We start from the raw sequence: 14,784 nt of genomic DNA, 5'->3' as shown, positions 1-14,784 counted from the left end.
ATCGACAGATGCAGAGATAGATAGCTGAATCTTTAGAATGATTCATAAAGTTCTGCTAGTAATGACCAAAATAAGACCAAAGTGCGCACAATAAAAATATCAGGCATTTAGGGGCGCCTGGGTGGCTCAGTGGGTTAAAGCCTCTGCCTTCAGTTCAGGTCATGATCCCAGGGTCCTGGGATCGAGCCCCGCATCGGGCTCTCCGCTCAGAGTGGAGCCTGCTTCCTGCTCTCTCTTTGCCTGCCTCTCTGCCTACTTGTGATTTCTCTCTGTCAAATAAATAAATAAAATCTTAAAAAAAAATTGTCTTTAAAAATATCAGGCATTTAAAAATGGGACATAACTATGTATTCAAAGGAGATTTAAATTCTTATGAAAACTCTATGAATAAATTTATGCCAATAAATTTTAAAATAAAAATAAATAGCTGATTTAAGCTAATATAAACTACCAAAATAATCTCAAGAGGAAACAGAAGAATTAAATAGGTCTAGAAACATTTAAATAATTAAATTAGCAATAAAAATCTAAATCTAACAACAACAAAGCTATGTTGACATGATTCCTTAGAGATATTTCACTGTTGAGCAACTGGGATTCCTTTCTTAGATAAACAGCTCCAGAAAATACAAAAATGAAACTGACCCTGAATTTTAAAAACTACCATAACCTTTGTTCCAAAACCAGACAACAGAAGCACAATAAAGAAAAATTGTATGTTAATCTTACCTATGAGCATAAATGAAAATAGCTAAGTAAAGTATTAGCAAACTAAATCCAGCTCTGTGTGTGTGTGTGTGTGTGTGTGTGTGTGTGTAAGACCAAGCTGAACTTATTCAAGAATGCAATAATAATTATTTAACATTAAAAAAATTATAAATAACTCCTCAAACTCAAGACCCAAGAAAACAGATAATCACATCAAAAAAATGGGCAGAAGACATGAACAGACACTTCTCCAAAGAAGACAAACAAATGGCTAACAGACACATGAAAAAATGTTCATCATCATTAGCCATCAGGGAGATTCAAATGAAAACCACATTGAGATACCACCTTACACCAGTTAGAATGGCCAAAATTAACAAGTCAGGAAACACCAAGTGTTGGAGAGGATGTGGAGAAAGGGGAACTGGTGGTGGGAAATCTTACACTGGTGGTGGGAAATCAAGTTGGTGCAGCCACTTTGGGAAAGAGCGTGGAGGTTCCTTAAGAAATTAAAAATAGAGCTACCCGGGGCACCAGGGTGGCTCAGTGGGTTAAGCTGCTGCCTTTGGCTCAGGTCATGATCCCAGAGTCCTGGGATCAAGTCCCGCATCGGGCTCTCCGCTCAGCGGAGAGCTTGCTTCTCCCCCTCTCCCTTTCTCTCTGCGTGCCTCTCTGCCTACTTGTGATCTCTGTCTGTCAAATAAATAAACAAAAATCTTAAAAACAAAAAAACAGAGCTACCCTATGACCCTGCAATCGTACTACTGGGTATTTACCGGCCATCTGTACCCCAGTGTTCATAGCAGCAAGGGCCACAGTCGCCAAACTGTGGGAAGAGTCGAGATGCCCTTCAACAGACTAATGGATAAAGAAGATATGGTCCATATATACGATGGAATATCACTCAGCCATCAGAAAGGATGAATACCCAACTTCTGTATCAACATGGATGGGACTGGAAGAGATTATGTTGAGTGAAATAAGTCAGGCAGAGAAAGTCAATTATCATATGGTTTCACTTACTTGTGGAACATAAGGAATAATATGGAAGACATTAGGAGAAGGAAAGGAAAAGTGAATTTGGGGAAATCGCAGGGGGAGATGAAGCATGAGAGACTCTGGACTCTGAGAAACAAACTGAGGGTTTTGGAGTGGAGGGGAAGTAGGGGGTTAGGTGAGCCTGGTGGTGGTATTAAGGAGGGCACATATTGCATGGAGCACTGGGTGTGGTGCATAAACAATGAATCTTGAACACTGAAAAAAATTAAATTAAAAAAAAGTATAAATTCACCACAGTAACAATTAAGGAAGAAAAAACTTGACATAGTCATCTAAAAAAATTCATAATGAATTTTAGAAATGAAATTCACACTCATGCAAGATAGAAAAAACAACAAAAACAAAACAACAACTCAATAAGCTAGGTTTAGGAAGGAACATTCTCAGCCCAATTAGAAAAAAAAAAGCACATGATATTTCATGGTTTTAGAACATTCTTTAAAGTCAGGAATAAGATGAAGAAGCCTCTTTTCACTGCCTCTTTTGAACAGTGTTCAAATATCTGGTCAGAGCACTAAAAAACAAAGTGGTATCAAGAAAGTGTAGAAAGGAAGAAACAAATACAAATGCTGATGTGAAGTTGATGGACATGTGATCACCAGGCAGAAGTGAAGAGTATCCCTATATGCCAGCTCCCTATATGCCAGCAACAGACAGTCAGAAAACTGAATTCAGTTCACAATGGTATTAAAATCTACCCACAAATAAATCTAATAATCCCCTCTTATAAAGAAAAGCGTAAACTGGACATGTTGATTTTAAAACACGGTATTAATTCTGTGATAGATGAACTGGCCCCTGGAACCGACTAGAAACTGAGAAATAAACCCACTGTTATGTGGTATTTTAATATTTTACAAATCAGTAGGAAAAAGATGAATATCTTTTGGCTCCAAATAACAAAAAAAAAACAAAACATTTTTTTAAAAAGATCGTATTTGTTTATTTGAAAGAGAGAGAGAGAACGCAACTGGAAGGGAGAAATAGGCTCCCCGCTGAGCAGGGAGACCAATGCAGGACTCGATCCCAGGACCCTGGGACCATGATGTGAGCCAAAGGCCAAAGGCTTAACCCACTGAGCCACCCAAGTGCCCCGAGAAAACCAACATTTTTAAAGTGGCTCAAACAATGAGAAGAACAATTATTATGTCACAAAATAAGATATTTGAAGTAGGGTTCAAAGTCATCAAAGATCCAGTTTCCATCTGTCTTCCTCAGGATCTCAGTGAGTTCCCTTCATGATCACAAAATGCTCATGTCATAAACGTACATCAAGAAGCAAAAAAAGGAGACTGTTTCTTCATTATGTATATTCTGTCAGGGCGAAAGAAAATCTTTCCTAGAAACACTTCTAGCAAACTACCCTTTGCCTGTCTTTGGCTTGAACTGCTAAACTAATCATTAGGTAGGGAAATGACAATGCCGGTGTACTCTGAGAGCAACCAGGATTTGCCTGCATCATTTGGGAAAGGAGTAGACACTGGAATAAGACCGGTGTTCTGCCAACATGACAAAGAGGAAAATGACTCTTAGATAAGTAATTTATGATACAGTGGAGTATTCCATAAATAGTGTGGGGAGACTAGACTATCCATACAGAAGAAAGGAAAGCTAGATCTGAATAACACCATAAACAAAAATAAATTCCATGTGGATTAAGATGTCAAATGTCAAAAGTTAATTTTTAGCAGAAAATACAGAACAATATGTTTTGAAATTAGGAGTAGAAATAGACCTCTAATATAAAACATAAATAAGCACAAATCATAAAGGATAATATTAATCACTAGACTACATTACATTTTTAAACTTTTGTACAATATATTGGCATTAAAGTTGAAAGACACACCATAGCCTCAGAGAAGTATTTGCATGACATAAGACAGTGCTTCTGTTACCCAATAGATAAAAATGGGCACAGTGTAAGAATAAGCAATTGACAGAAGAGGAAAACTGAGGAGTCCATATATACTATAAAAGATGCTCAACTTCATCAGTAGTCAAAGAATTGCAAACTTATATAAAGAAATAGCACTATTAATAATAGACCCACGATTACTAATAGACCCACCATTACTAATAGACCCACCATTACTAATAGACCCACTATTAAAAAATGTTCTAATTTGATAAGACGGAGTCCTGACACTATGTGGGGAAACAAAATGTCATCCATGCCTAGCTGAAATGTCAACTAGGTCAACCTCTTTGGTGATTACTTTATTGATGTTTAGTAAATTCAACAATAGGTATGGTCAATAATCTAACATCCTTTCCATGATATGTGTCCTAGAAAAACTCTTTCACATGTACACCAAAACACGTGGTCTAGGATATTCACCACATTCTTTCTTCTTTTTCTTTTTTTCTCTCTCTCTCTCCACACACACATGTATAATCAAATAGTATGGTATGGTTTAAATCAATGAGCTGGATCTATATATGTCTACTTGAATTATCTATAAAATAGAATGTTGAGAGCAAAACACAAGGTGTTTAGGAATATAGTACAATATTACTAACATAAAAAGTAAAACCCAGAGCACAATAGTCTGTATTATTTATGGATAAGTAAGTATTTAATAAAAACACAGAAACAAGGAATCATGTTCGTGTCTGGGAAAGGAAAAAGGAGAATCAGAGCAAGGAAGAGTGTAAGTATCAGAGATGTTTCAACTTTATTTCTAGTTTTATTTCTTTAATGAGAAAGGATATAAAATACATATTAAAAATGGATAAATTATATTGAGTCTGTGGAGAGTACAAATAGATATGTCATATTATTTTATCTCAGTTTGAAATGTTTTGTCATTTTTAAAGTTTTTTTTTAAAGTTTTTATGTACTCATGTGAGAGAGAGAGCAACAGAGCACAGGTAAATGGAGAAGCAGAAGGAGAGGGATTTTTAAGTTTTCCATGAAAATATTTCATCAATCATGAAAAGGTCCTAACCCCATACAAACCACTTCAAATTCACTACATTCACAAATGTAGTTTGTCTTCCTCCATCTTTTATTAGGCATCATTTTAAGCCATGTGCTATATGTTGTTTGAGGATTAGCAACTAGTGAGTATCAGAAGAAATGTAAATAGTAGTAATAGTCAGCAAGGAGAGCAGCAAGGATTGAATAAAGATACCATGAGGATCAAGAAAGGTCCAAATGGCATAAAATTAAAAAGAGATTGGTCAAATGCTCAAAAAAGATTCGTGGTATTGAGTGAGAAGCCAAAGATGTCACTGTCCAAAAAAAAAACCCAAAACAAAACGAAAAACAAAAAAACATAGGTATGGAAAATTTCTACTGTAATTTTAATTTGGAGGCTCTTAGAGAATATGATATAGAGTATATGTCAACAATAAGACTTACTACTAAGACTACAACAAACATCAAAGTCCCCCCCCCCCCCGGAAGCCAATATTTTAATTATTAATATCCCATGAACCTCCCGTAGCAACATACCTGGAGGAGGAGTCTTTCAAAAGCCAGAAAGTTGTCCCACTTAGCGGTCTGCGGGTGTTTCAGAGTTTGAACCGTGGCCAGCCCAAGCTGTAGGAGCCCACAGTGATTCACTAAAGCTTTGAGGTTGTTCTTGAAGAGCTGAATATAGGACATGAGCTGCCCCGGAGTGACTCTCCCTGGAGAAACATAATAATCTATCAGTAGTAAACTCATGACAAGAATGCCATTAATAACATTACTGCTTCATACTGGCACAGAATTTCAGAGTTGGCTGCAAGCTTTCCTAAGCTATTGTGATTCGTACAACAACATGGTGACAGGAGCAAATGGGAAGCTATCTCCTGCCTTTCACAGGTAAAGAAACAGGGGTGCCTGAGTGGCTCAGTCAGTTAAGCATCCGACTCTTGATCTCAGCTCGGGTCTTGATCTCAGGGGCACGTGTTCAAGCCCTGCACTGGGCTCCACGCTGGGCATGGAGTCCACTTAAAAAAAACAAACAAACTGGGGCACCTGCGTGGCACACAGTTGGTTCAGTGTCTGACTCTTGGTTCCACTTCAGGTCGTGATCTCAGGGTCATAAGATCAGGCCCCGCCTGAAGCCCCACGCTCAGCAAGGAGAATACGTGAGACCCTCTCTCCCTTTGTCCCTCCACTCATGCTCTCTTTTACTCAAAAAATAAATGAGTAAATATTTAAAAAGTAAATAAATAAAAGTTTAAAAATTACACACACACACACACACACACATACAAGGAAAGAAACAGATACTAAGTAATCTGGCCAAGGCCATATTACTAGTAGAACTTATTTTATAATTTGGTAGTGCCCCACAAGTAAGTTCTCAAAGTCATCCAAATAAGTATCTGGTGAGCTCAACATGGCGTGCCTCCCCAAGCAGAGTACGTACCAATTTAAAAAGCAAAATGGCCAAATTTCTAATGGTGTGTGTATGTATAGAAAGTAAGAAGAGAAATCTGTTACAACTGTGGCTCAAACCTCACCACTGAGATCAGTGGGTTCATGACAAAACTCATGACGATCAAAGCTGGCTGTTGTATGAAATGAAAAATGTCTGGAGAACTGGGTGGCAAAAGCACCGGAAGATGAGGCATCAGAAGAAAATGCTAGGCATGAGCGATACAGCACATGTGCCCCAATGGTCACCTAGACTAAAACAAGAGCCGCATCTCATGAAAGACTAGAGATAGTACAGAAAAACAAAATGCCTGTTGAAGGTTCACTCTTTAGAGCCTCTAAGTCCGAAGTTTGCCTATGGAAGTCCTTTGACTGAGTCACTTTGCATTGTCCAGTGTGTCAAACTGCATTCCTGCAGTTCCTCCAGAACACCAGAGTTTCTCTGTTGGACAGGAAGGCAGCAATGGGGCCAAACATAGATGCGAGTCAGGTAAATCTTTCCTACACATCTTATCCACACTATGCTTGTGGGCTGCTCTCCAATGCCTGAAATCCAAGTTTGTTTATTATATCTAGGTTTAGTATTTGGCAATGAAATCCCCTATATTTATTGAGCACCTTACAGTTCGCACAGCACAAGCAAGCCATCTTCTGATTCTCAGAGCAACTCTAGGGGGTGGCAAACAAGGCATGGGCTCCATCTGTGAGAGCCCCCTGAGGCACTGGAAGTTTGGGGTCTTTCACAACGCTAAATATCAGGTATCACTTAATAAACGGTTTTTGACCACAATACACAAAAACTAAAGACCTCACCACAAGAAACTTATAAGCCTGCGACAAAAAGAAGAAGAGTAGTGGGATGATAAGTAGAGAAGCAAGTCTCACTCATTTCTTTGGTTCCGTGGTAAAGTCTGATCAGATTCCTGATCCTCAAGGTGGCAAGCTACTGACCTACTTACTGGCTTAACTGCTGACAGAGAAGAGCCTCATCACCTTCTTCTTTGTCTGGTTTTGAGTCAGGTTTATTAAGGTATAATTGACATACAGTAAAAGCCACCCTTCTTTGGCGTACAGCTCCATGGGTTGTGACAAACGCATGTCGTTGGGTAAGCACCATCACAATCAAGGGACCGAACATTTCCATCATTCCAAAGAGCTTCCCCTCTTTGCTGTCAATTCTCCTCCACCCCAGCCCTTATGAGCACTTCTCTGTGTTTATCTGATCTCTGTCCCATAGTTGAGCTTTTCCAGAATGTTCTATAAATGGAATTACATAGTCTGGAGCCTTTTGACTCTGTCTTCTTTCACTTTAGCTTAATGCATTTGATATTCGTCCGTGCTGTTGCCTGTATTAATAGTATGCTCCTTTTTCTTGCTGAATCATATTCCATTGTATAAATATGCCATAGTTCACCTAGCCATTCATTTATCCATTCACCAGTTAGTGATCATTTGGACTATTTCCAGTTCTTAGAAATTATGAATAAAGTCTTCACAAATATCCAGGTTCAGGTTTTCATGGGAGTATGTGTGTGTGTGGACAAATGGTTTCATTTTTCTTGGGTAAATTTCTAGACCTGGGGTTACGGGGTCATATACTAAATGTAGGTTTAACTGTGTAAGAAAATGACAAACTCATTTCCAAAGCAGCCTGTCCACCAGCAACCTATGAGAGTTCTACTACTTCACGTCCTCACCAGCACTTGCTACTACCACTCATTTTTATTTTAGTCATTCTAAGACATGGGTAGCAACATCTCCTTGTGGCTTTAATTTGTATTTTTCTAATGATGAATAATGCTGACCATCTTTTTATGTGCTTATGTGCCATCCTATATGTTTTTTGAAGTGTCTGTTCAAATCTTTTTATTAGGTTGTTTACTTTTTTTTTTTAAGATTCTATTTATTTATTTGACACAGAGAGATTACAAGTAGGCAGAGAGTCAGGCAGAGAGAGAGAAGTGGGGAAGCAGGCTCCCCACTAAGCAGAGAGCCAGATTTGGGACACAGTCCTAGGACACTGAGATCATGACCTGAGCTGAAGGCAGAGGCTTAACCCGCTGAGCCACCCAAGCACCCAGTTGTTTACTTTCTTGTTATTAAACTGTACCATTACTTTTATACGTCATTGATTCAACATATATTTTTGTGACAATACTGCTCTTGCTGTTAGAAATAAACCTGTGAACAAATCAGACAAAACTCTTTGTCCTTACAGTGAACAAATACAAAAGACAAATATATCTCCTTGATGCCCTTCTAATGAATTCAGTCTATTACATATCATCCTGATTTAGGGATGAAGGCCTTTTGTGCAGATGATAACATGTTTACACAATGACATCTTCTAATGCCTATTTAATATTAACACTAAATACGTGAAAAAAATTTTCATGTGAAATGGGTTCAATTCACGATTGCCATGACCTCCATGCGCTTGTTTACACATTGTATTGCTGGTAATGGCAATTTGGTTCCTGGACACATAGAGCTTAGTCTATCAAGAGAGATATTCATTAAACAATTATACAAAAATTACTTAATCATGATCACAGTAATACTGCTAAGGGAAAACACAAAATGTCTTGAAAGCATGAAAGGCCCTTTAAGATTCAAAACTGCTGAACTCTCCAAACTTGTCTTCTTAACTAGGGAGGCAGAATTAAGTTCAAAATACATACACCCCATTTGCAATTTAACTGTTGTTTAGAGAGACCACAAGAAAGGAAAATAATGGGTGCCTGGATGGCTCAGTGGGTTAAGCCTCTGCCTTCGGCTCAGGTCATGATCTCAAGGTCCTGGGATCAAGCCCCTCATCGGGCTCTCTGCTCAGCGGGGAGCCTGCTTCCTCAACTCTCTCTGCCTTCCTCTTTGCCTACTTGTGATCTCTGTCAAATAAATAAAAAATTTAAAAAAAAAGAAATGAAAATCATCAGAGAAAGTCATCAGAAGGTCTGTTTAGATTTCTATTATAATAACTGTATGTTCAACTCAAAGATAAGAGTTTCCTTGATTCAAAAACATAGTTGAGGGGAGGAGTCAAGATGGCGGAGAAGTAGCAGCCTGAGACTACATCAGGTAGCAGGAGATCAGCTCGATAGCTTATCTAAACATTGCAGACACCTACAAATCCAACGGGAGAGCGAAGAGAAGAAGAACAGCAACTCTAGAAACAGAAAATCAACCACTTTCTGAAAGGTAGGACTGGCGGAGAAGTGAATCTAAAACGACGGGAAGATAGACCGCGGGGGGAGGGGCCGGCTCCCGGCAAGCGGCGGAGCAACGGAGCACAAAATCAGGACTTTTAAAAGTCTGTTCCACTGAGGGACATTGCTCCAGAGGCTAAACCAGGGTGAAGCCCACGCGGGGTCAGCGTGGCCCCAGGCCCCGCAGGGTCACAGAAGGATCGGGGGTGTCAGAGTGTCGGAGAGCTCGCAGGTATTAGAACAGAGAAGCCGGCTGCAGAGACAGAGCCGAGGACTGAACTCTCAGCTCGGGGTTACCTTGAACTGGTCGCGGGCTGGGTGAGCTCGGAGCACGGCTAGAGGCTGGGGATACGGGAGTGATTGGGTGCTGTCCTCTGGGGGCGCACTGAGGAGTGGGGCCCCAGGCTCTCGGCTCCTCCGGGCCGGAGACTGGGAGGCCGCCATTTTCATTCCCGTCCTCCGGAACTCTACGGAAAGCGTTCAGGGAACAGAAGCTCCCAAAAGCGAACCCGAGCCGATTACTTAGTCCGGCCGCCGGTAAGGGCGGTGCAATCCCGCCTCGGGCAAAGACACTTGAGAGTCACTACAACAGGCCCCTCCCCCAGAAGATCAACAAAATATCCAGCCAGGACGAAGGTCATCTATCAAGGAGAAGGCAGGTTCAATACCTAAGACAGCAGCAGAATTCCAGAGGAGGAGAAAGCAAAGCACGGAACTCATGGCTTTCTCCCCATGATTCTTTAGTCTTGCGGCTACTTCAATTTTTTTTTTCTTTTTTCAATTTTTTCTTCTTTTTTCTCTTTTCTTCTTCTGCTAAATTTTTTAAAACTTTTACCCTTTTCTTTTTTAACGTTTTTTGACTAGTTCATCTAAATATATATATATTTTCTTTCTTTTTTATATTTTTTAATTTGTTTTATTTTTTAAATTTTTTTCTTTTTTTTTCCTTTTTTTTTTTCAGAACCTGTTTTTATCCCCTTTGTCCCCCCCCACAATTAGGGGTCTCTTCTGATTTGGTTACAGCGCATTTTTCTGGGGTCTTTGCCACCCTTTTAGTAGTTTATTTGCTCCTTCATATCCTCTTATCTGGACAAAATGACAAGGCGGAAAAAATCACCACAAACAAAAGAACAAGAGACAGTACCGAAGGCTAGGGACCTAATCAACACAGACATGGGTAATATGTCAGATCAAGAGTTCAGAATGACGATTCTGAACATTCTAGCCAGGCTCGAAAAAGGCATGGAAGATATTAGAGAAACCCTCTCTGGAGATATTAAAGCCCTTTCTGGAGAAATTAAAGAACTAAAATCTAACCAAGTTGAAATCAAAAAAGCTATTAATGACGTGCAATCAAAAATGGAGGCTCTCACTGCTAGGATAAATGAGGCAGAAGAAAGAATTAGTGATATAGAAGACCAAATGACAGAGAATAAGGAAGCCGAGCAAAAGAGGGACAAACAGCTACTGGACCATGAGGGGAGAATTCGAGAGATAAGTGACACCATAAGACGAAACAACATTAGAATAATTGGGATTCCAGAAGAAGAAGAAACAGAGAGGGGAGCAGAAGGTCTACTGGAGAGAATCATTGGAGAGAATTTCCCTAATATGGCAAAGGGAACAAGCATCAAAATCCAGGAGATGCAGAGAACCCCCCTCAAAGTCAACAAGAATAGGTCCACACCCCGTCACCTAATAGTAAAATTTACAAGTCTTAGTGACAAAGAGAAAATCCTGAAAGCAGCCCGAGAAAAGAAATCTGTAACATACAATGGTAAAAATATTAGATTGGCGGCAGACTTATCCACAGAGACCTGGCAGGCCAGAAAGAGCTGGCATGATATATTCAGAGCACTAAACGAGAAAAACATGCAGCCAAGAATACTCTATCCAGCTAGGCTATCATTGAAAATAGAAGGAGAGATCAAAAGCTTCCAGGACAAACAAAAACTGAAAGAATTTGCAAACACCAAACCAGCTCTACTCCTCTAAGCAAAGAGAGAGCCTAAAAGTAGTAGATCAGAAAGGTACAGAGACAATATACAGTAACAGTCACCTTACAGGCTAATAATGGCACTAAATTCATATCTCTCACTAGTTACCCTGAATGTTAATGGGCTAAATGCCCCAATCAAAAGACGCAGGGTATCAGAATGGATAAAAAAACAAAACCCATCAGTATGTTGCCTACAAGAAACTCATTTTAGACACGAAGACACCTCCAGATTTAAAGTGAGGGGGTGGAAAACCATTTACCATGCTAATGGGCATCAGAAGAAAGCTGGGGTGGCAATCCTTATATCAGATCAATTAGATTTCAAGCCAAAGACTATAATAAGAGATGAGGAAGGACACTATATCCTACTCAAAGGGTCTGTCCAACAAGAAGATCTAACAATTTTAAATATCTATGCCCCTAACGTGGGAGCAGCCAACTATATCAACCAATTAATAACAAAATCAAAGAAACACATCAATAATAATACAATAATAGTAGGGGACTTGAACACTCCCCTCACTGAAATGGACAGATCATCCAAGCCAAAGATCAACAAGGAAATAAAGGCCTTAAATGACACACTGGACCAGATGGACATCACAGATATATTCAGAACATTTCATCCCAAAGCAACAGAATACACATTCTTCTCTAGTGCACATGGAACCTTCTCCAGAATAGATCACATCCTGGGTCACAAATCAGGTCTCAACCGGTATCAAAAGATTGGGATTATTCCCTGCATATTTTCAGACCACAATGCTCTGAAGCTAGAACTCAATCACAAGAGGAAAGCTCGAAAGAACCCAAATACATGGAGACTAAACAGCATCCTTCTAAAGAATGAATGGGTTAACCAGGAAATTAAAGAAGAATTGAAAAAATTCATGGAAACAAATGATAATGAAAACACAACAGTTCAAAATCTGTGGGACACAGCAAAGGCAGTCCTGAGAGGAAAATATATAGCGGTACAAGCCTTTCTCAAGAAACAAGAAAGGTCTCAAGTACACAACCTAACCCTACACGTAAAGGAGCTGGAGAAAGAACAAGAAAGAAACCCTAAACCCAGCAGGAGAAGAGAAATCATAAAGATCAGAGCAGAAATCAATGAAATAGAAACCAAAAAAACAATAGAAAAAATCAATGAAACTAGGAGGTGGTTCTTTGAAAGAATCAATAAGATTGATAAACCCCTGGCCAGACTCATCAAAAAGAAAAGAGAAAGGACCCAAATCAATAAAATCATGAATGAAAGAGGAGAGATCACAACTAACACCAAAGAAATACAGACAATTATAAGAACATACTATGAGCAACTCTACGCCAACAAATTGGACAATCTGGAAGAAATGGATGCATTCCTAGAGACATATAAACTACCACAACTGAACCAGGAAGAAATAGAAAACCTGAACAGGCCCATAACCAGTAAGGAGATTGAAACAGTCATCAAAAATCTCCAAACAAACAAAAGCCCAGAGCCAGACGGCTTCCCAGGGGAATTCTACCAAACATTTAAAGAAGAACTAATTCCTATTCTCCTGAAACTGTTCCAAAAAATAGAAATGGAAGGAAAACTTCCAAACTCATTTTATGAGGCCAGCATCACCTTGATCCCAAAACCAGACAAGGATCCCACCAAAAAAGAGAACTACAGACCAATATCCTTGATGAACACAGATGCAAAAATTCTCGCCAAAATACTAGCCAATAGGATTCAACAGGACATTAAAAGGATTATTCACCACGATCAAGTGGGATTTATTCCAGGGCTGCAGGGTTGGTTCAACATCCACAAATCAATCAATGTGATAAAACACATTAATAAAAGAAAGAACAAGAACCATATGATACTCTCAATAGATGCTGAAAAGCATTTGACAAAGTACAGCATCCCTTCCTGATCAAAACTCTTCAAAGTGTGGGGATAGAGGGCACATACCTCAATATTATCAAAGCCATCTATGAAAAACCCACCGCAAATATCATTCTCAATGGAGAAAAACTGAAAGCTTTTCCGCTAAGGTCAGGAACACGGCAGGGATGTCCATTATCACCACTGCTATTCAACATAGTACTAGAAGTCCTAGCCTCAGCAATCAGACAACAAAAAGAAATTAAAGGCATCCAAATTGGTAAAGAAGAAGTCAAACTATCACTCTTCGCAGATGATATGATACTATATGTGGAAAACCCAAAAGACTCCACTCCAAAACTCCTAGAACTTGTACAGGAATTCAGTAAAGTGTCAGGATATAAAATCAATGCACAGAAATCAGTTGCATTTCTGTACACCAACAACAAGACTGAAGAAAGAGAAATTAAGGAGTCAATCCCATTTACAATTGTACCCAAAACTATAAGATACCTAGGAATAAACCTAACCAAAGAGACTAAGAATCTATACACAGAAAATTATAAAGTACTCATGAAAGAAATTGAGGAAGACACAAAAAAATGGAAAAATGTTCCATGCTCCTGGATTGGAAGAATAAATATTGTGAAAATGTCTATGCTACCTAAAGCAATCTACACATTTAATGCAATCCCTATCAAAATACCATCCATTTTTTTCAAAGAAATGGAACAAATAATCCTAAAATTTATATGGAACCAGAAAAGACCTCGAATAGCCAAAGGAATATTGAAAAAGAAAGCCAAAGTGGGTGGCATCACAATTCCGGACTTCAAGCTCTATTACAAAGCTGTCATCATCAAGACAGCATGGTACTGGCACAAAAACAGACACATAGATCAGTGGAACAGAATAGAGAGCCCAGAAATCGACCCTCAACTCTATGGTCAACTAATCTTCGACAAAGCAGGAAAGAATGTCCAATGGAAAAAAGACAGCCTCTTCAATAAATGGTGCTGGGAAAATTGGACAGCCACATGCAGAAAAATGAAATTGGACCACTTCCTTACACCACACACGAAAATAGACTCCAAATGGATGAAGGACCTCAATGTGAGAAAGGAATCCATCAAAATCCTTGAGGAGAATGCAGGCAGCAACCTCTTCGACCTCAGCCGTAGCAACATCTTCCTAGGAACAACGGCAAAGGCAAGGGAAGCAAGGGCAAAAATGAACTGTTGGGATTTCATCAAGATCAAAAGTTTTTGCACAGCAAAGGAAACAGTTAACAAAACCAAAAGACAACTGACAGAATGGGAGAAGATATTTGCAAATGACATATCAGATAAAGGGCTAGTGTCCAAAATCTATAAGGAACTTAGCAAACTCAACACCCAAAGAACAAACAATCCAATCAAGAAATGGGCAGAGGACATGAACAGACATTTCTGCAAAGAAGACATCCAGATGGCCAACAGACACATGAAAAAGTGCTCCACGTCACTCGGCATCAGGGAAATACAAATCAAAACCACAATGAGATATCACCTCACACCAGTCAGAATGGCTAAAATTA

The 14,784-nt window shown here is 39.3% G+C and overlaps 1 protein-coding gene across 1 annotated transcript in view; it reads right to left on the bottom strand.

Moving 5' to 3' along the window:
- The window catches only part of SCFD2 (sec1 family domain containing 2), a 442,153-nt gene that overhangs the window by 334,699 nt on the left and 92,670 nt on the right, over positions 1-14,784 (bottom strand). Inside the window, exon 4 of the mRNA XM_045997260.1 lies at positions 5,228-5,403. Coding sequence (XP_045853216.1) covers positions 5,228-5,403 — 176 coding nt within the window. The remainder of the gene's footprint in view (positions 1-5,227; positions 5,404-14,784) is intronic.

This window comes from Meles meles, chromosome 2, assembly GCF_922984935.1.
Source record: "Meles meles chromosome 2, mMelMel3.1 paternal haplotype, whole genome shotgun sequence".
Taxonomy (NCBI): domain Eukaryota; kingdom Metazoa; phylum Chordata; class Mammalia; order Carnivora; family Mustelidae; genus Meles; species Meles meles.
The sequence above is the reverse complement of the archived record's forward strand: the minus strand, read 5'-3'. Positions and strand labels throughout refer to the sequence as shown.